The sequence below is a fragment of the Anopheles merus genome, chromosome X (genome assembly GCF_017562075.2).
Source record: "Anopheles merus strain MAF chromosome X, AmerM5.1, whole genome shotgun sequence".
Lineage (NCBI taxonomy): Eukaryota > Metazoa > Arthropoda > Insecta > Diptera > Culicidae > Anopheles > Anopheles merus.
In genome coordinates this window covers 7655149-7676856 of record NC_054081.1, presented here as the reverse complement: position 1 = coordinate 7676856, position 21708 = coordinate 7655149, and the positions used below count along the sequence as shown (strand labels likewise).

The 21708-nt window shown below is 50.8% G+C and overlaps 3 protein-coding genes across 3 annotated transcripts; 1 reads left to right on the top strand and 2 right to left on the bottom strand.

Moving 5' to 3' along the window:
- Positions 1 to 2: 2 nt before the first annotated feature.
- Positions 3 to 4266, bottom strand: LOC121587985. Its single transcript, XM_041905416.1, has 2 exons — positions 2329 to 4266; positions 3 to 113 (listed from the first exon to the last, which is right to left on the bottom strand). The coding sequence occupies exons 1-2, from the start codon at positions 4153 to 4155 to the stop codon at positions 3 to 5; spliced, it is 1938 nt and encodes a 645-aa protein (XP_041761350.1). The 5' UTR covers positions 4156 to 4266.
- A 3542-nt stretch (positions 4267 to 7808) lies between these two features.
- LOC121592149 lies at positions 7809 to 17484 on the bottom strand. The gene is made up of 3 exons (XM_041913524.1): positions 16002 to 17484; positions 13930 to 14282; positions 7809 to 13768 (listed from the first exon to the last, which is right to left on the bottom strand). Exons 2-3 carry the CDS (start codon positions 13982 to 13984, stop codon positions 11406 to 11408), a joined length of 2418 nt encoding a protein of 805 aa, XP_041769458.1. The 5' UTR covers positions 13985 to 14282; positions 16002 to 17484; the 3' UTR covers positions 7809 to 11405.
- A 1064-nt stretch (positions 17485 to 18548) lies between these two features.
- Positions 18549 to 20850, top strand: LOC121591460 (adenosine receptor A2b). The gene is made up of 3 exons (XM_041911972.1): positions 18549 to 19540; positions 19618 to 19826; positions 19896 to 20850. Exons 1-3 carry the CDS (start codon positions 19066 to 19068, stop codon positions 20403 to 20405), a joined length of 1194 nt encoding a protein of 397 aa, XP_041767906.1. The 5' UTR covers positions 18549 to 19065; the 3' UTR covers positions 20406 to 20850.
- The last annotated feature ends 858 nt before the right edge of the window (positions 20851 to 21708 follow it).

The window sequence follows — 21708 nt, the reverse complement described above, 5'->3', positions numbered from 1 at the left end:
TTCTATTTAATCGTCTCTCGGGAGCGCGCTCTGCTCAGGAAGGGTGCCAGCTTTGCCTCGAGATACCGGCGCATATCGTCCCGGGAATAAACTGGCCACTCGTACCACGGTATCTGGTGTGAGAAGGAGTACAAAAAACAAAACACACACGTCTTTTACTTTAATTTTTAACGTTACGACCAGAAACCTGGGTGTTATTTTCATTTTCTAACGGAAGTAACTTTGAATTATTGAAAGATTGTAACTACCAGTGCTGCAAAATGTCATGAGCATCACGAGATTTCCACCAACGAAAACAATGAACATATCTGTGGTGGCTTGATGCTCATTGCTAATACAGGTGTCCCCCGAGATACGACTGTATTTGGGACCGAAAAAATGTCCCAAAGCAAGGCGTAAGTCGAAAAAGTCGTATGTCGAATATCTATGAATACTAAGTTTATAACCGAATTTGAAGAGTTGGAATTTATGATATCGTGTATTTTATTTAAAATAATGTTCGATAATGTAATAATTATATTTAAAAAAAAACCGTACACAATGTAGATATTCAAGATCAGGTAGTTTTGGAATCTTTGGAAATGTGTGTATAACGTTTATCAGCCAGATATTCAAAAAATACATCAATTTCTTGTCAATGACAACTTTTAACTGTCAAAATCAAAATCGTCGTATCTGCGAATCGTCGTAACTCGAGGGGGTCGTAACTCGGGGGACGCCTGTACTCAATGAAAGTGCGGCATGACATGCCGAACACGACATGCGAGTGCTTGAGTCCAACGTGATATTCTGACTGACAAGCGGAGCTTAATGCCCTCGCAAGCATAATCATGACTTTTTTTCTAGCTAGCATTTTGTTCAGCATCCAACTATTGCTCACTCACTTGGTCATGACATTTTCTGTCGGTGATCATCACGACACGAAAACAAAGAGCTGGTTGCAAAATGTCACCAAGCATGTGATGATCGCACGAACTGTTTGAGTATTACCTCTGATCATCACAATAAAGCTCGTGACGCTGACATGATTTTGTTTCAACCGAAATTTGTCATTACTATGTGAGTGACATTTTGCGGAACTGATCACAGTAAAAAAAATCATGACATTGTGACTGGCCAATCGATGGTCGCAAACATGTCATGAAGCTTGTATTGACACACTAATCGTTTTGAGTATTACCTCTGATTATCACAATTAAGTACGTGACGCTGACATGGATTTTGTTTCAGTCAGATTTTTTATGACATTGACAGTGGCATTTTGGAGCACTGGTATCTTCTTATTTTTTCACGTATCATTAGCTAATTTAATTCTTATAAAAGGGCACAAGATGAACTTATTTTTCAAACAATCCCAGATATTTCATTTTGAACCCCCTAATCTCTACGATCGGCATACCCGGGTATCCCATACATTTTGTACGATAATTGATATCTTTTAAATTTTAAAACTTTCATAACTTATGGTGTAACTAATATTAAAATTTCAAAAATTTGGATTAATGATAAAGGCATTAGTATCATTTACTTTGCTTAAGGATTGGGAATTTAAAAGTTTCATTTACTATTTTTTAAACATTTTGTTTCAATGCTGCACCATGGTCTATGAATTAGTAAAGATGTACTTCATGGATTATTTTGATGATTCTGATATTCTGATTGTTCATCAATTTTGTTTTTAAAGCGTATTTTTTGTGTTATTGAATTTGTTCTACAAAAAAAATCTAACGTATAAAATGCGTTGTATATTATTGAAATATGCATTATGTTCAATTTTTGTTTCCAAAAATTTGCTCTTTTTTAAATTATATATCAGTTACAAAAAATAATACCAGCAGAGAAAACTGGCATAAATAAGTACTCTTAATGAAATTTTATAATTATAAAAATGTACTTAACAAGCGTGTAATGTTTGATAACATTGACTATGAAACAATGTAAAACAATTACAAAATGTTTGTTTTTTTCAAATTACATGCAAACTGAATGGAAAAAGGCACTTTCAATGTATTTTACGCAGAACAGCATAAAAGGCGAGTTGTCAAACGTAAAAAAAATATTAAAAAATAGTAAACGAGTCTGTAAAAATCCCATTTCTTCACTAAAGTAAAAAAGACTTATGTTCGCACCTTTGTACCAAATTTGAAATTTTAGTTTTCAACGGAACAAAAGTGATTGAAGTTTTAATGTGATGAAAAACAATGACTTTCCATACCAAATGTATGGAACGCCCGGGTATGGGTCGTAGAGATGAAGGTGTAAATTTGGTCATTGAGCTAACGGTTGAAGAACGAACCGACACAATGCGCATCCCCCGCTTTGCCTTACCTCCAGCGTGTCGTAGTGCAGGCGGCGCAGCTGCTCGAGCTTCATCGCGTACCCGCCGGTGCGGCGTCGCTCGTCCCGCACGTAGCAGTTCCACGAGCCGACCACGATCGCGACCAGCCGCAATCGGTCGTCCCGGCTGCGCTCGCCCAGGACGCTTGCGCGCGTCCGTATCTCGTGCGTGGCGGCCAGCTCGCCGAGCGGCACCACGCGCCCTGCCCGCTCGTCCACGCAGAACAGTATGTCCGGGCGCTGGTAGTGGGGCAGCAGGTGCAGTATCTGGCACGGTTCGCGCACCAGCGCCCCGAACGTGCCCTGCAGGTCGAGCAGCATCCGGTCCGACTTGGTCAGCTTGTAGCGCGGGTTGGGCAGGTAGTCCTGCGTCAGCTTGCACACCAGCCGGAAGGCGTCGGGCGGGAAGCGCCGCCCGGTCGCGTACTCGCCCTCCAGATTGATTGCGGCGTACGCATCGAGCGAGACGGCTTCCCGGCCCGCCCCGCCAATGTTGCGCCCGTACGCCAGCTGCAGAAAGCGCGGCTCGAACGCGGCCGAGATGAGCGCCGCGTCGTGGATGCCGCGCAGCGACAGGAAGTGTAGCAGCGCGATGTAGCACCGCGGGTACTGCACAATCTCCGGCACCCGGTTCGGCAGGTCGGCCAGTATCGCGCGCAGCAGCGCCTCGTCCCGGCCACCCTCGAGCGCAACATTGCCGTGCGCCAGCACGAACGCGATGCGCTCCGCGTCCTTCAGGCGCAGCTGCTGCACGCTGCCGGCGAACCGGTCCACCACCGGCTCGAGCGTCCCGCGATGGCACACGTGTATGTCGCTGCCGAGCAGGGCCACGTGCAGGCAGGCCTGCAGCGAGAGGCGCGGTATGTGCGGCACGAGCGCATCGAGCAGCGCGTGCATCGCCGGCACTTGCGGGATACGGGACGAGTAGCGCAGCAGCTTCAGGATGGCGGTCAGCGCAATGTCCTCGACGGTGGCCACCTCGGCCGTCACCTTCTGGTAGATGCGCTCCAGCAGCTCGGCCGACCGGACGGGCGTTTCCGTTTTGAAGAAGCCCATGCACAGCACGGCCACGTCCGCGATCGTGAAGGCGGGGAAGTTGTGCTGCAGGTTCACCTCGATGTCCATCATGTTCTCGACCGGGACGCGCGTCAGGTTGATGTAGAAAACGGTGCGCACCAGCTGGTCCGGCGTGAGCTTGCGCAGCCGGTTGCTGATCTTCCAGATCGCTTTGTGCACGAACTTGCCCTGCTTGACGAGCCGCAGCGGGTACCACGCGTCGGCAAAGTGCAGCAGCCGGTCCACGTTCCAGCCGGTCACCCGGTCGAGGCAGACGGCGTCCAGCGCGGTCCAGAGGGCGAGATAGTGCGGCTGGTAGATCGATCGGATCTCGTCCAGCGCGGCGAGCGTGCCGAGCGCCCGGGCCAGCTGGTCGTCCGTGAAGTCGGGCACGGTGCGCACGAACGCCTCGACGAACCCGGCCAACCGTGCATCCTCCAGCGTGAACGGTTGCGCCTCGGTTGCGCGCTGAACCCGCTCGACAGTGTGGCGCAGCAGCAGCAGCACCCGCTCTGGGTCGGTCCCGCACCACTGCTCGGCCACGGGCAGCACCTCGTCCAGATCCTCCTGCAGCAGCGGACCGGTCGCGGGCGGCATTTCCTTCACCATCGGCACATTACGCAAGACGGAGAGGGCGTAATCGTTCTCCGTGTCGGTGTACTTCTTCACGGCCACGGCGGCGCCCAGGTGCAACCGTCTGGCGCGCGGTGGACAGGACGTCCGGCGCACTACCAACGACAACAGGCGGCCCGTTTTCAGCATGATGTTGCCGCACGATTTGCACGCTCCGCCGGTGCCCGTTCCGCGCGGGTTGTGTTTGTTATTGTTTGCGGGCCCGTGAGTGCCCCGTGGTGGGAGCGTGCTGACAGCTGCTTTGACAGCGACGGGTGAGTTACCCCTGTCAAAAGGCCGATTATACCAGTTGCGCTGCAACACAACGGGTGTTGTAGCCGCACGTTTCTGTGCGGTTTGTGTGCACGCGCGCGCTGTCAGTTGACGGTTTGCGTAGGGGGTTGAAAATTGTTTGAAATTTTGAATTCGAATTAAAAGCCTGTTGGGCTGTGTCTGGTTTAACGTGCAAATTGATGTTAAAATTGACCCAAAAATTGATACATTTGCTTAGAGTGTACGTTTGTGTAAAAATTATTCAATATAAATAATACAAATAGTGAAAATTGTTCGTTGTCTAATTTGGCATCAGCCGCTGGTGCGTGATAAATGTTGATTTATTTGCTTTTTTTAAACTGTTTTGTTGTTGAATATTTATAAAAGGTTTTTTTTCATTATTTCTATGCTAGTGATTTATATTTATTAAAAATATATTTTTTACCTAAGCCAGTATAAAAAAGAGTTTGGTCTCGTTGTAACGTTCGTATGAAAAAATGACGATTTTTTTAATTTTTCATGGGTTTATCTTCACCCGGACTAACGAAACGTTGATGGCCCTTTCAACTATAGTATCCTATGAGTACCGTGGTACAGTCGTCAGCTCGAACGACTCATAACATAATAACATGCCCGTCATGGATTCAAGCCTAGAATGGACCATCTCCCCGTAGCAAGGATTGACTATCCGGATGCGTGGTAATTAATTAAGTCTCGAAAGCCTGTACAGGCCGGCATGTCCTCGTAAAACGTTACGGCAAATAGAAGAAGAAGAAGAAGATCCTATGAGTCAGCAGACACAATTTAACACCTCTATCATCTGAACTCTAACCGAGATAGTCTAAAAAGTGAAGCAACTTTGTTCAGGAGCACGCGGAGTCCCATAGCTTCTGTAAGCACAAGGAGGCGCGTAGTAGGCGTTTGTGAGTTTTAGCTTTCACAATGTCTTTATTCTCACCCAAAGATTAACGAATGTTGAAGTTCAAGTACGTAAGCAAATCTCTTCAGTCAACCAAAGTAAGGAAAAAGAATAAAAGATAAGAAACTACAAAAAAGGTTCGCCTATCGCTCTCTGCCAACTCGTTCCCTGCTCGCACACTTGCCGAATGCCATGGCATGTCCCGAACCCGAACCTCTTCCCTTTCGGCCTCTCGAGCACTCACCCACACACACGTGTGGGTGTTCATCGCGTTCCGGCCACGATCGGGTTCGCCCGATCATTTCTACTCTCGCTGCACATTTCGCCCGGTTTGGTAGATAGTTGCAGGGCTCGCCTAAGTTCTTTTCGTAACAGCTTCTAAAACGAACACCGTGCAGTTTGTGAACGTCGTATATGTCGGTTCAGACATCTACAACATCCTTGAGACTATTAGACAACAATCAGAGCATCGAAAGAAAGCCGAGTTCCAAATGCCCGACGCTCCTGAGCGATTTAAGGCTCCAAAGGGAGCTGAAGATGAAGACTGAGTGAAAAGTCGCTACATCGCTTGCCCAGGAGATCGGTGCAACGATGGCCAAACAGTTAAAAAGTTCCTGAAAAACATTAACACAGACATCAGGAAGCAGAAATCGCGTCCACTGGCTTGGCAGCGGCAAGCAATAACGCCAACACTCGATGCGATCATTTTAGACGAATTTGGTAAAACTTCGATGTGACACCTAAGTCTGCGAACCTATGCAACATCTTCCTGTGCTGTGTCCCATCGGGAATTTCTAGACCATGCGACCAGCTCTGCTCCAACAAATTTGTCACGAAAACTGAGGAGGAATCTATAAAAATCTATAGTCGATCTTAAAAACATGCCTGCTCGTAAGGCCTCATCCACCAAGGCGAAAATTAACTGACGAAAGACAGCAAATTAACTGACGAAAGACAGGTAGGTATTATCTGTTGATTTTATTAAAAAGGTGTCTTTTACAAATATGGTTTTGGTTAGAGTTCTATATAAAGGTTAGTAATACGAAGGAATTTTAAAAGTTTACGCTGGCATTCACTGTCTGGTGAGAGGATGGTGTCGATGCTGTCCAATTTGCAGGTGATGCGTTCCGCAGAATATCCATGGCATTTGGTTAAGATATGGCGGACGGTGATGTCGACGACACAGAAACTGCATAGTGGTGGGCTGGATGTTTGCATTAAAATGGTGTGGGTGAGCCGGGTTTGTTCAGAATTCAGAATTCTGTTCAGAATTGCCACCTCTATTTGGGCCTACCACGCCTCTTCTGTCCTTGAGGACGACCTAAAAAAACTTTGCAGGTTGGGTCAGCCCACCGGAGCCTGGCGAGCTTGATACGCTGTTCGACAGTATGGTCGCCGAACATGTCCATTGTCCTTCCAAATATACGAGGCCAAGGATCCTTCTGACCATCTTCAAGTAGATCTTCATGTCAGATTTGGACAGTACCCATGTCTCAGAGGCGTATGTGAGTACCGGAACTATATAGGTGCTATAAAGTCCCAGCTTCACCAGTTGCGGCAGGTTCCTTGAGATGAACTGATTTTTAAGGCTGTAGAATGACCGGTTGGCAGCCAGTATCCAACTCTACTACCATGCTAATGTCGTTGCCTTTGATAGGTGAATTCTGGGATGACTTCAAAAGTGCATTCACCTATCTATACGTCACTCCTTCTTAGGTTCTGATTATTTATTGGTAAAGCCGCTGATGTTGCCACCATCATTTTGGTCTTTGCCTCGTTTATCTGCAATCCGAGGTTCTCTGCCGCCTGCTCGATCCCTTGGTAGGCTGCTGCTACATAGGAGAGCCGCAGACCAATGATGTCTATATCATCAGCGTATGCCAGGATCTGGGTTAACTTATAGAAGATTGTTCCCGTAGTCTCCACCCTCGAGTCACGGATGGCCCACTCTAGCGCCAAGTTAAATAGGAGATAGACAAGCCCGTCCCCCTGGCGCAGACCTTTGGTGGTAGCAAAAGGCCTTGAGAGTTTCCCATCCACCTATACCTGACAAATGACGTTGGTCATAGTTATTCTGACTAACCTTATTAGTTTGGATGGGATTCCAAATGAGCTACTTGTTACTAGTGATGTTTTAATTGAAACATATCAAAGTCATTTAACTACTGCTAAATGCACACCTTTTCGCCTTGTAATTGCCGGCGATTAAAGGGTGATTAGAAGGCATTTGACCAAAAAAATTGACTAAGGGTAGGGACGAGCCAAGAGATTTATTTGGGTTGAGTTGACTATTAAAGCACTTCTTTAGGTCGTTACGTGTTTCTTTGCGTGCTTTGCTGAAGCTCCGGCGGAACCTGGTGGTCTATTCGATGGATGCGATATCCGAACCTATCCTGTAACAAGGACCCCCCCTGTCCTCGGTTGTACTACAACAAATCCTGGAGGCTTTGGCATATTGCACAGAATAAGAACCATATACTCACCATTGCAAAAGCGAACTAAACGAGTCATCTAGCGAATTCGTGTGATAAGTAACTCGTGGCAAACCAAACATATTGTGTTTTATTTCATGATATGTGTAAATAAAACAAGAACCCACTCACATTCTCAATTATTCTCTCTTTTATTTCTTAGAAAGTACTCTAATTTTGCACGAGCAGTAAAGGAATAATAAATGTTGCTTGTTTGTTTTTTTCTTTCTTTCGTTTTGTTGTTGTGGTTGTTTGCTGTCGACTGGTATCTGGGTGTTTTTAATGCTGCTCTGAAACGATGGATTTTGACTAGTACAGTTTGTCATAGGTGTGTTTACATATGAGAGTTGGTAAGCGTATGCTACAGAAAGGGTGTAACTGCCATGTTTGATTTGTTTTTTTTTCTTCTTTCTGTTCTCTGTCTTCCTTGTTTTCAACCAGCTTGATCATTCGGCAATGTATCTATCCTTCCCGCTGTCTCTCCATCCTGTTCTCGCGTGTGTTACTGTGTGAAATTTAGCGCTTCTGGTTCGAATCAAACGCAAGCGAAAATAGGGCAGCAATAGCGCCGTTGGAAAGCGATCGCTGATTGTCCACTGCGTTTCTGCCAGTTTTTGCTTGGTTTTTGGTTGGTTGATACATGCTGTAGCCAATGCAAACTCAAGCCCTAGTTCACTGAAAAGAGACGAAGAAACCTAACCGCTTGATTTTGCACACAACTGACGCGCACTAGACTGTGTGTGGCCTATACTGTAACAATGGCTTGCGACAGGAAAGGATGAGCGCGAGCAGACCCAAGATGGCCACTCTCGGCACTAAAAAAACTGGGAGGTATAAAAATACGCACAAGGGTTACCAATAGAACCAGTTCAACTGAGTATGATCGTTCGAGTACATCGCTTGTGTTTGCCTATGAAGTTTATATGTGTTTGTGTGTCGATTTTGAGATATATAGAGAGTGTGTTTGTTGGAGCGTCGCAGAGTGGGTAACTAAGTAGAGTTGATACGTCTAATGCGAGCCTCGCTAAGGAAATCAAACCTATAGAGGATGCCCATTTATGTACAGCGTGAAAATTAAACCGCCTTCTGCTTTTTGTTTTGCATTTGTTTTTTGTTTTTTTAACGCTGAACGAATGTATGCCTTACCTGTGGTGGCTTGGTTTGTCTTACTTTTACCATCGCGTGGTTTTGCTTTTGATTTGTTTTGTCTTCCGTGTGTATGTACTATGTGTGTTTTGTTTGTTTTTTTTTTGTTTTGCTGTTGTTGTTTGTTTGTTTTCCTGCCTGTCCGCTCTATCGGGCATATGCATATACTACTAATTGTACGCTAAAATTGTTTCATTTGTTCTCTAACTAGATTTGATTGATTTTATTCTGAAGCATCATCCAACCGTTTGCTGTCTCGTCTCGTTTTGTGTTTCTCTCCTCTGCTTCCGCGTCTTCCGCAAGCTGAACCCTCCACACCTTCTCTTCCTTCAGTGTACTATATTTACCTTGTGGGTCTACTAAAGTGTAATAGAATAACGCAACTGCCCTTACACAACTCAAGGTTTTACCGATAAGCTTATCGTTATATGTGTGTGTATATATATATTTATATACCGCGATGTCGTTTTCATCTCGCTTTGCTTCCATCCATCCCGTTTAAATACTTTCTTACTAGCCTGCCCTTCGCTTTTGGCAATGTTTTACATTCCAATCTTACACATTTAACACATCTTAAGTGTACCATAGCTTCTATCCACAACTGATACTGAACATCACTCCGGAGGGGAGAGCCAACGGAACAATAAACAAACCGTTCGGTGTTTAGCTGTCTCTCTCTCTCTTTCTCTCTGCCGAAATAGATTCTTCTTTTCTTCTTCGCTTTTGCTCTTTTTATATTACAATTTTGTTGCAAGTTTTGTCGCCAGTTTGACCTGTTTGGATTACATGTAACTTTTTGTTCAGTTTTCTTCGATCAATTTTCGATCCGTCCGTCGTTTTCACTTGTTTTGTGTTGCGTTTAGAGCACAAGGTTACAATGTTTTTGTTTGTTTGTTTGTTTCCTTTCGTTTTTGCACCCTTCCCTCCCCCATCGATTTGCGTAAGTCGTTTCATTTTGTGTTGCTGCAGTTGTAGTTGTCTTCTGTAGTTGCTTTACTATTTTCCGTATAATGATTAATCACGAATGGAGTACAAATCGTAATGGAACAATGCGAAACGAAAACATCTAAATAGGTTTGGGTTTTATTCCTCCCCTCCTCCCCCTCTTCCTTGCAGTGTTTGTGGGTGTGTGTTTTAGTAGTAGTCATAGTGTAGTTAGTAGTAATAGAATGGGCAACGTAAGCGCACTAAGTGCCGCGGGGGATTGCAAAACCGAAAATGCGCGTCACGCTAGCCACTGGCGGGGCCCACCGTACCCAAAAATTACCCACTGCCGAACTGGGGAACCATTTTGTCTCGAAGCGTGGCGCGCGGACGCGCGCTAACAACTAAACTACTACTTCGCTAGGACGCCATCATGGCCGCGCTAAAGCAGCGATTTCGTTGCGGTCTGCGAGCAGGGCGGGGTGGCTCCGGTTTTGTACAGTACACGCCGCTCGCTGGAAGACCACAGTTTTGGCTTGGCGGTCCTGCTCCTGTCCCTTCCCTTTCCCTTCCATTGCGATGAGCTGCAGCCACACTCCCCATTTACTCACTGCATACTGGAGTACTGGACAGTGAAGTATATATTTATTTATATATGTGTATGTGAGTGTGTGTATGATATGAATTAAAAATAACGGACACATCACTGGCTCCGGTACCACGCCCACCCACCTCGCGCTCGAATCGTATAGTAATAGTAATGGCAGCTACTAAGTAACTTTGGGTGTGTCCGGGTTGTCAGTGTGTGACAGCGGTACTAATGGCAACTATGGGGTGCTTCATGGGCAAGCAAACAGGGAGGGGGAGAGGCGCACAAAACACAGCTCAACAACCGCAGGCGCCTGATTATCACACACGGCTGGCACCAACACCACCAAAGGGGGTAGCAAAAACCGACGCTTTACAGCCCCCGTTGTTGTCCTAACCATCGAGACACTATGATACAACGGGATGGACTAAGGGGGGGGGGGGGGGAGCAGATAGGTTGAAAGGGAGCGACAGAGAGTGGCAGAGAGAGAGAGAAAGAGAGAGATACATAGGAATAAGCGATGGAGGAGCTACACTGCTACAGTGCGTTGCTAAATTGCACAAGTTTTAGGCGCTCGGTTGCCCCACCGGTTGCATACTTTAAGGCGGTAATTGTTCGCCGCTCCACGGACGCCCCCCCCCCCCCCCCCCCGAAAGGTATGCAGCCCGCAGAGCAATGGTGCACTATTACGAGATTATTGACACACTTAGCCGAAGCACTCTGGAGGTGCGGTCAGGTCAGTCACCATTCTTCGGTAAAAACTTTCGTGCAGCCTAGGGGAGTAGAAGCGGCAGGGGGGAGGGGGGAGATGTAAAAGGGTGTTATTATTTTCTTCCCCCGTTTTTTTTTTGCACTGCTGTTTGTTTAGTGTTGTTTCGCTTCCCCCCACTCTCCGCTAATGGCGTGTAACGGTGGTGTGGTGTTCGGCGTGTAACGGTGCTGCTTGGGGCGTCGGTTGGCGTGATGGTGGCGCTAGTGGGAAGGAGGAAGGATAAACGCTTTTGTACAGGTTAAGTTCGATGGTTTGGATCGGTTGCTCCGTGCGGTGCCACCGGCGCACCGGGCGGCCACTACACGACTACAGCGAAACGAAATCGTTCCCCACGACGTACAGGCCCCGCTGGGCGGCCTCCTGGTCGCTCGTGCCCCCGCCGATTACCGCCGACGGTGGCGCGGGCTGCTGCGGCAGGGGCGCTTCCGCTCCGTCCGACGGCCCGCCCGGCTGGTCGTCCTGCTCGACGATAGTTTCGATGTCCTGCTGCTTGATGACGAAGGCGGCCCCGGCGGGCCCCGGACCGCCCGCCGGCTTCAGCTCGTCCGGCAGCGAGAGCGTCGAGTTGCCGCTGGCCGTGTACCGGCGGCCCATATTGTCGTACTTCAGGCAGGCCAGCGGCTTCTCGCACTTGCTGCTGCTGCTGTTGCTGCTGCTCGGGCCGCTAGTGGCCAGGTCGCCGCCGCCGAGACCGGTGAGCGTGCGGGACGCGGTGCCGTACTTGGGCGCGAACGTGCCACCGGACGCCTTCAGCACCTTGCTGCACTCGGCGCACATGGACGGGACCGGCGACGACGACGACATCTCGCAGCCGGAGTCGTCCCGCAGCGCGGTGGTCGCGTAATTGACAATGCCCTCCGTGAGCGGTATCTCTGCCGCGGCGAGCAGGCTGGGCGTGCAGGACAGGGGCGAACCGACCTGCGGCGGCCCGATGCCGACCGACGGCTTGCCGCCACCGCTCGATCCGCCCGAGCTCGAGCTGTGGCCGGACGTGATGGAGCAGCGCGGGCCGCCCCCGACCGTGGCCGTCTTGCGCGGCAGCGTCGCGTACGACGTCACGCTGACGGGCGGCATCTTCGGCGGGCCCTTCTGGTGGCGGTTCGGTATGTTGAGCAGGTCCGGGTACATGTTGACGTCCGCCGGGCCGCCCTCGAGCGGGTCCTGCGTCACCGAGACGGAGATGTAGATGTTGCTGATCGTCGGGTTCGCGATCATCTGCGTGCAGAACTCGGGCGGCGGCGGAAAGACGCCCACGTTCAGCGGGTACTCCTCCCGCTTGGACGTTGCGATCGACTCGATCGTGATCTGCACCGGCTCCATCGCGATCGTCGAGTCGGTCTTGGTCGAGGGCGTCACCACGTCGCTCGCACTGAACTCCTGCCGCTCGTTCGTGGTGATGCTCAGGTCGAGCAGCTTCTTCTCCTGGTCGTTGAAGCTGACGCTGTTCTTGATCGTTTTCCGGCGGCGCCGCATGCGCAGCTTGCGCTTCACCAGACACACCACGACCGACAGCGCCAGCAGGCCGAAGATCGTGCCGAAGATGCCCAGTATCAGCCCGAAGTACCAGAACGTTTCGGGCGTCTTGATGATGACGCGCTCCACCACCTCCGGCAGCACCAGGCTAAAGTTTTTGCTCGCCAGCCCGATCCGGTTCTGGGCGGTGCAGGTGTAGAAGCCGGAATCGTTGTTCGTCACGTTCAGTATCGTCAGGTTGCTCCAGAGCGTGACGCTGCCGTCGAACGCGACGTGCCGCTCCGTCTCGATGATCGCGTTGTCCTGGTCGACGTCCTTCCCGTTCATGTCCCACCGGACGTTCGGTTCCGGGTCGCCCGACACCGCACACTTGTACGTGATGTTCGTGCCGAGGTCCTCGATCTCGTACTCGTCCCGGTAGATCTCGACCGTCGGCATGCAGCCGAACTGCTCCGTCTCCAGGTACTCCCAGGACAGACCCTTCAGTGCGTACGGCCGCTGGCAGATCAGGCTGCGCCGGTTCAGCGAGCTGTTCAGGTACCAGTTGCGGAAGTCCCGCAAGTGGCAGTCACAGTTCCACCAGTTCTCCTCCAGTATCAGCGTCTTCAGGTTCTTCATGTGGTTGAACACGTGGTGCGGCAAACTCTCCAGCCGGTTCTTGGACAGGTCGAGAAACTCGAGCAGATCCAGATTGGAGAAGGCCGTCTCCGCCACGTACCGCAGCTGGCAGCCGTGCAGGTCGATGTTGCGCAGGTACGGCAGCACCGGGAACTGCTCCGCCACCAGCATCTTGATCGGGTTGTCGTACAGGTTGATGATGCGCAGCCGGTTGTTGCCCGCGAACGTTTGCTTGTCCAGCGTTTCGATCTCGTTCTCGCTCAGGTCCACCTCGACCAGGATCTTGAGGTTCTTGAACGCCTCCCGGTGCAGGTACTTGACGCGCGAGTGCTTCAGGTGTATCTTCTGCAGGTTCACCAGCCCGAGCGTGGTAAACTCCTCCCGGTTGAGGTACGGGATGTTGTTGTCGTTCAGCACCAGCACCTGGATCTCGGTGGACAGGTTCGACGGTACCGCGCTAAGGTCGGCCCCGTTGCACAGGGCCGACTTCTTGCCGTTCGACCATTTGCAGGTGCAGTTCTGCGGGCAGCTGGCACTCCAGTCGGCGCACAGGGCAGTCGACAGCAGCAGGAACAGTACTGGGAATTCGCAACAAAAAAACGAAAAAACAAGATTCGCAACCAACAAACAAAACACCATCTGGCATCGTCCCGTGGGAGTGACGCCCCATGTGGACGCCCAACCAAACGAGATAATAATCCAAAAAAAAAAAAGAGACCTCGAACAACAACACACTTACCTGTGCAGTAAAGCTGTATCATCTTCAGTGGCTTTGTGCGCTGCAGCAGTGGCATGGCATAATTGTGATCCACCTGGATGCCTCCTATCTCTCTCTCTCTCTCGTTCTCTTTCTCTCTAGCGTTGTGGTTGTGTCGCCGCTGCTTTCCGGCGTTGGTCGCGCTCCAGTTCACTATCCCTCGACTCGTATTTATAGGTGCCGGGCTGAAGGCTACCTTTTTAAAAATAGCTCATCTCTCGCAACGACGACAACGATGATGACGGTTAGTTAAGGATCTGCTTTGCCGAGGTTTTTTTTTGTGTAGGATTGGATCTTCCTTTGCCGTAGTGTGCAAAATTCGAGTACCAATTATCCTGGGGAAAAAAAAGAATAACAACAGCACCGGCATTGCAGGCTTTACTTTTTCAGTTTGCTCTCGCCAGCAAACCCCGGAAGCTCCGGAGCGGCATTGTGGGAAATGGACTGTGCGGGAAGGTAGGCAACCAGGGAGGCAAGGAAAACAGGAAACGGAAATCTATAACGTACGGATGCTGAACCCCGCGAGCGCAATGTTTATTTATTTATTCTGTCGAGGTTCCAGCACCGAGTAAACCGAGAGCACCGACCTGGATGTTTTCGCTACGTGTGTGTATGTGTGTGTGTGTGCGGGAATCGAAAGCAAATAAGCATAGTTAAACGAAATTCAATCTTGTATCTCGTCTTTTTTCTTCTTTTGCTTTATTGCTTGAGCCTGGTAGGGCTTTAATCACATCAGCGAGCGATTGGGCCCCCGCAACCGCGCTGAAGTTTGGGGCTATCAATTTGGGAGCAACATTCGGCAGAGCTCCCTGTGGACCGAAGTGCGTATGGAGATGCCTAAGCGGACAGTTAGAGCACGGCTCGCTAGTACAAGACTTGCCGCAGTACTGCACTGGACGAAAGGAATTAATATCCACACCTCTGGACGGAGGAGTTTTCACAACCATTATCGGCTAGCATCACTAGGACCAGAAGTTGCCTAAACCTTTTGGGAAGCCTAAACTTCCTAATATGTTACTAATATGTTTTGCCCAGCCCGGATGTACAGAAGTTTTTTGCTAGCTCGAGCACTAATATCCGTGATTCCTTGCAAGGAAATGTTTTCTTTTGCTTGTTTTTTGGGAATACGTCCCCCTCCCCCCCCCCACGGGTAGGTCCCCGGAGACTAGTGCCTAGAGGTTCGCTGGAACCCTGCAGACTACCTTAGGAGGCTAAAAATAGAGCAAAGCTTCCCAATCGTCGATACGCTCAGTTGAGGTTTGCAATTCGGAGGACTGCGATACTGAATATCAAAATAATCTCTTTTTGCGATGAAATGACTGTGTGCCTAGGTTTAGTGGCACTGGCAACTACTCTTCTGCGCTCGAATAGGACTAACTGCTGCTCTTAACTACTACACTGCCATCATTCGTCGTGCAACGTAGTTTAATGTACCGAGAATTAATATCCAATGTACTCTAGTGGAAAAAAGGAATGTGTGTCTTCCCCTCCCGGCACCGCGTAACTTCCCATCGGAGCGTCGGGATAGCGTCTAGGCACTCTTCGGTACTTCAGTTTTTTTTTTCTTCTTTTTGCGTCCTGCAGGCACTGGATGTGCGATGTTTGAAGGTTTTCCTAAGCAGCGGGCTAATAATTTTTCATATGGAATTACATTCACGCGGATTACATCCAAGGCACGAGCCAGTCAAATTTTGCACACGACTCCTCCCCTCACGACCCTCCCCCGAATCCTAATAATCTCCACTACTTACTCTCACTTGCTCGCTCTCTCTCTCTCTCTCTCTGTCTCTCCCTAATGCTAACAATATGTTTTCAACTTGGCACTTGGTCTTTTGCAGTGCTTCACACCGCAAATTCGCAACTCACTCGGTGGGTGGTGGGTAGGGTGTTGGGAGTGGGAGTTGTGGGGATTTTCAAGGAATAGGGTACTCGGCGCGTCCTCTACAGGGATTTTAATGGCCGCTTTGCGCTCGGAGTGGAAAAATCAAATACAATCAGGAGGAAGGCAGGGGGGGGGGTGAAACACACACACGCACATATCCACCAACACTTACCGATTAGCGCTAACGGCGCGTGTTGATCCGGAATACACATTTCTTCAGCAAACAGGGCTGAGGGGGTTGTGTAGGGGGGTGGGGGTGAGCTGGGGATGAATATCCACTTTCGCACACACACACACACACACACTCCCGCCTACGTCAGCTCGCCCTTTCGAGGTGCTGCTTTTACTTATTTGCCCCCCTCCTCCCCGTACCCTTGTTGTTTGCTGCTTGCCTCCTGCCTCCTTCCCTTCCCGCGCGGAGGCGCTTCGATCAGCGAACTTTGGGCTCTTATTGATTGTGTGGTTTTGTTTGTGGGCCTGTAGCTGCAAACTGGAATGTTGCGCGATGTTCGCGCGCTGTACGCGATGTGTGTGTGTGTGTATGTTTTCTCTCAATTTTTTGATTGCTGGTGACTCCCCTTGGTGGAATTCTTTCACACGCACGTCGGCACGAGGGACACACTACACCTAGTTTGCACTCAAGCACGCACGCACACACACACACACACACACGGGGACTGTTCACAGGACGTCACGCGGCGACGGCAGTGGTGCGGGATCGGCCAGGGCCGGGACGGGACGCGCCATCAGCACGGCAGCAGCCACTTTGCCACCATCTTTGTGTTCGGACATGTTTGCTGCACACACCGCAGCAGCAGCAGCGCTCACTCGCTGTAATATCAGGCAATATCCGCACACACACAAACACGCGCAGTTTTGCGAGATGCTCTCTTCGATGGGGTTTTTCGATTTTTGCCACACACACACACACTCACAGTCACAGTCACACACAAAAGGAACACCACGTTCGGAGGCGAGCCTACCTTTCAGGCGCAACACACAAGCGACGGAGCGGATTGGAGTTCGAGACGATTCGCTTTCTTCTCTTCTTCTTCTTCCACACGAACACACACGCACACACACAGTTTTATTTTGCTAACGGGTTGGTTGCAACAACAACAGAAAAAGAAGCTCCCGTGCAAAAGTGAGGAGCTTTTCAACTGGCGGCCGGGGCCACCACTACGCAACGCGCAACTTGGCCGCAGCAGCAGTCGCAAAAAGCACACACGCACACACACGCACACAGGTTTGGTGGCTCTTCGGCACGCGCGAGAGCGTGTCCCGAGTTTTACATCCCCCACCGCTGGGAGTCGGTCCGGGAAAGGGCCTCTTGGTGGAGGATTCACCGAAGATGTCACGAAAGTATCACGGTTTGCACTGCGGCCACTGCCCGTTGCTCTGACCGTGGCCCGAGACGTCCGTTTTTTTTTTCTTTCTTTCTTCCGCTGCCTAGCTCCTCTCCTCGCTCGTCATTTTCCACACGCGGAACGGGGGCTGTGCTCGACGTTTGCGCTCCTCAGGTTGCGTCGCTCTGAGTTGCGGGGTTTTTGGGCCTGTTTGCCGAGTTCCCCCTCGTTTTTTTTGGCGGAGGACAGACAGGAAGTTGACCAGCGTGTAAAACGGTATCCTTCGTACTGCCTGCTCGCGAACTAACTGGCAACAGTTTAAAGGACTGTGTTACTGGAGCACGCGCCTCTCCCTTTGTGCTAGGGAGGGAGAGAGAGAGAGAGAGAGAGAGAGAGAGAGAGCGAGGAGTAGAGAGAGAGAGAGCGCGTATTGCGATAGATAGGGCGAACCTTTTACTCTCTCTCTCTCTCTCTCTCTCTCTCTCTCTGTGCCACTCTCCAATGGGACTCTCCATTCCGGGAAAATTCCATGGTGGAAAATTGTCAAAGTCTGGAGCATAGAGCCAGAGAGAGAGAGAGAGAGAGAGTCAGAAAGAGAGAGCGCACTTGCGGTGAGATAAAGGCGATGGGCCTTTCGCCTTTGCTGCTGCTCCCTTGCTCCCTGGCGGCTGCCATCTTCTCTCTCCTCTCAGGTGTAGGGTGGGGAGGGGAGTTGGGAGTGGAGGAGGGGGTAGAAGGAATGGAAGCGGCATGCGCTGTACCATATTTTCCGCCACTGGGGGAAAATAAACACCATCGGAAAAATTAATTCATCGCCTCCGTCGCCACATTTTACATACTCGCCTCCCATACCCCACCTCCCACTCCCCCACATCACCGATTGTAGCACACCAATTGAGTCTCCATCGGTCGCCATCTTGGACCCCCTTGATGGCGATTAAAAAAGTGGTTGGAGGGTGAGGGGAGGGGGGGGGAGTTGGGAGTGGGTGGTTGTGGGTGGAAAACAATGGGGATGGAAAAAAAAATGAGGGAAGGTCGCGAATTATGGTGAATTGCTGAAAATGCTAATAATGTGTGTGCAACACCATCCCCCCCAACACCCCCCCCCCACCCACAGGCAGGAAGGGTGCGTTCATGGAGCTGTCAGGAAGTTGCAGAGGAGAGTAATTACGAGCTCGCGATAAAAATGGTCTCCAGTGTAGGAAAAAAAGAGGGTTGTGTGGTGGGGGTGGGTGGTAGTGTGTAAGGTGGATAAGAATGGTGTACAATTTTTCGGTTGGGGTGGGGGGGGGGTGTGAATACACCTTTCCCTAATCAACCTTCATCGTTACACAGAGAGGGGGGGGGGGGGGGAGGAGTGTGGGTGGCAAGGACCGGGGGTCGATCAACTAGCCAACCCAAACCTGCTGGGTTGTGCCTTGTCGCCTCAAAAGCGACCATTTGGGGCGAGAGTGTGCGCATTTGCGAACCGTCTCGAGCGGGAGAAACAACCCAAAAATTTTTTGTCCTGGGCTGGTGCGTTCCTCGCGCGAAATCCGCGGCCTAGTACGCTCTTGCTGTTGTTGTTGTTTGTGTGTGTGTGTGTGTGTGTGTGGATATTGGCGAGTGGCAGAAGTCATCCCGTGGCCGCACGATTCCCGTAATGCCGCAGTGCCGTACGCCACCGACGACGTACGCGCCGCTTCCGGTTGCGCGCTCGTGCAATACCGTGCGAGATAACGCGCCTGCCAGTGCCGGTGTATAAAGACAGTATCTATTTGATTGTGTCGGCTAGTGCAGTGGCTTGTGAGACGCGTTTTTATATACCCCCAGGCACAGCCCCGGGTTCGTCGTCTACCGTGCTTTTTTTTCTCTCTCTCTCTTCCAACGACGCTGCTCTATCAGACGCTGATGTGGATGACGGCGACCGGTCTGCTGGCCGGCAACGCGACCGATGAGTGCCTGCGGGCGAACGGGTCGCTCGGCTGGGGCAACGGTACGGGCGACGAACCGCCCGAGGCGACGGTGCGGCTCAACCTGCCGTACGCGCTGCTCGAGGCGACCGTCGCCCTGATGGCCATCTTCGGCAACACGCTCGTGATCGTCGCGTTCCGCACGGAGCGGCGGCTGCGGCGCCGCACCAACTACTACATCGTGTCGCTCGCGTCCGCCGACCTGCTGGTCGGCACGCTCGGCATCCCGTTCGCGGTGCTCGCCTCGATCGGGCTGCCGCGCAATCTGCACGCCTGCCTGTTCACCATCTCGCTGCTGGTCGTGCTGTGCACCATCTCGATCTTCTGCCTGGTCGCGGTGTCGATCGACCGGTACTGGGCGATCCTGCACCCGCTCGCCTACTCGCGCAACATGCGCACCAAGACGACGCTCTGTAAGTGTAGGCGCCTGTCACGTCGAAGCGTTTTGTTCGATTCGAGTTTGCTTCCCCACTTTCTCTCCCCTATGCAGACATTATCAGCATGTGCTGGCTGGCCGGGTTCATCGTCGGGTTTCTGCCGCTGTTCGGCTGGCACGAGCAGCCGGCCGAGGATGCCTGCCTGTTCGTGAAGGTGATGAACTACGACTATCTGGTGTTTCTGTACCTCGTCACGATCATCATACCGGCGGTGCTGCTGCTCGCGTTCTACATCCACATCTACCGCGTGATCGTGCGGCAGGTAAGCCAGGCTCAAACCACAACGCTCAGCACTGCTTATTTCGAGGTTTTCCTTTTTTGCGCCTCGCAGCGCAAACAGATCCTGTCGGTCAACTCGATCGACAGCCGGTGCATGGCGAGCATCGAGGACGGAACCGGCAGCTGCAGCCAGTCGGGCCGGCACCAGGCGACCAAGCGCCGGACGCAGCGCAAGGACCAGTACAGCGGCACGATGCTGCGGGTGCTGCGCGCCGCCCAGAACCGGGAGGTGAAGGCCACCCAGAACCTGTCGATCATCGTGCTGTTCTTCATGCTGTGCTGGATGCCGCTGCACACGATCAACTGCATCGTGGCGTTCTGCCCCCAGTGCCACATACACGCGCCGGTCATGCTGCTCGTCATCACGCTGTCGCACCTCAACTCCGCGCTCAACCCGCTGCTGTACGCGTACCATCTGAAGGACTTCCGGGCCGCGCTCAAGCGGCTGCTCCTGTCGCTCTTCGGCATCGCGCCCCGGCCGGCCCCGCCCCGGGACTGTGTCAACTGCATTTCCGCGCTGGCCCAGCAGCACCAGCAGCAGCAGCAGCAGATTTTCCCGTAGATGTCTCACGCAACAGTTTGTTTGTTGCTGCTTGGTGGCGCCCTGCGAGAAGCATGTGCTAGATGTAACGCGCACCGTTAAAGTTGTCCGTCGTCTGTAACGCTTGCTCCCAAAAACCCGCCCACCCCATCGTGGGCTCACCCAACGTGTGATCAATGTGCCTAACGCGTGGACAATCCATAGCGCCGTAAGTGAAGCTTCACTGTAAACTGTAGCTGCGTAACAACAACATATCAACAAGTGCCCCCGCACTCGATGCGGAATCAAACGCAGGGAGTGCATATTTATATGGAGATATTTTAATATTAGCTTGATTGTTTCGTTTCCTCTCCTTTTTTGAACAAACAAAACGAATTAAGTTTGCTGTTGCATGTTGTGAACTGTTTCCAATAATGCGAAAATAAATCTTTTGATGTGCATGTGCATGTTGGATCTCGGTTGTTCTTTTTTGTGTTAGTAAAAAAATGTTTTGTATTCTGCGTGATTTACTGGCCGCGCGGGAAGGGTGCCAATAATTAAAAGTGCACACGGGCATTGCTTCACTTTATCACTCCGGAAGGGATCGGCAATCCCCAAGCTGCCATCAATAGTTCCTCGATCACAATCATCAATCAATCAACAATAAATAACACCGCGATACCACTAATTGTTGCTGCTTCAAAGAAAGAGACGCCAACACTGCCAATTCAGATCTACGTAAAGCTGATTGATGCATGGTTAGGCCCGAAGTGAGATCTTTCCACACTTGCAACTCAGAGTAGGTTACAGGTCATTGTATACCCAGCAGAAAAAGCCTGGAGTAGTAAATTAATGGCAAGAGCGACTCCCATAAGGGAACTAGGCATTATTTGCTTCTAGTTCACACTTGGTCCCGAAGGTAAATGTGAGAGTAATTTGCTTGAGTACTTCGATACAGCTGCATTGGAAAATTGGTGACATCAAAACCCAACAATTGGGGTTTTGTTTTCTGCTGACCTTTGAAGTGCCATGTGCTGAGTGATTTCATGTCTTGGGCGTGAATAATGTCTTCCCTCACACAACTGTTAATTTACGTCCATTTCTTTGTCAATTTTCTTCGGCGTAGAGAATGTCTTCCCTTTTAACACAACTTCATTTCTTCATTTCTGTTGTGGATAGACGTGCCGAGCCCTGGATTCGCCGTAGCAGTTGCGCTGCTGCTGGTCGACATCCAGGAATCGACACTGCGCTCACGCACACTAATACGCCGCACTTAGCGATGCGCGCTAAGTGTGTGCAGAGCGCACCTAACGCAGGAGTGTGTAAGAGGCTACCGGTCGAGCAG

Coding starts and splice junctions, on each gene's coding strand:
- LOC121592149 (XM_041913524.1), bottom strand. CDS start 13,984: ATGCCACTGCTGCAGCGCACAAAGCCACTGAAGATGATACAGCTTTAC. Junction 13,769..13,929: donor GATACAGCTTTACTGCACAG/GTAAGTGTGTTG, acceptor GCGAATTCCCAG/TACTGTTCCTGCTGCTGTCG.
- LOC121591460 (XM_041911972.1), top strand. CDS start 19,066: ATGTGGATGACGGCGACCGGTCTGCTGGCCGGCAACGCGACCGATGAG. Junction 19,541..19,617: donor GCGCACCAAGACGACGCTCT/GTAAGTGTAGGC, acceptor TCCCCTATGCAG/ACATTATCAGCATGTGCTGG. Junction 19,827..19,895: donor ACCGCGTGATCGTGCGGCAG/GTAAGCCAGGCT, acceptor TGCGCCTCGCAG/CGCAAACAGATCCTGTCGGT.
- LOC121587985 (XM_041905416.1), bottom strand. CDS start 4,155: ATGCTGAAAACGGGCCGCCTGTTGTCGTTGGTAGTGCGCCGGACGTCC. Junction 114..2,328: donor TGCACTACGACACGCTGGAG/GTAAGGCAAAGC, acceptor TTCTCACACCAG/ATACCGTGGTACGAGTGGCC.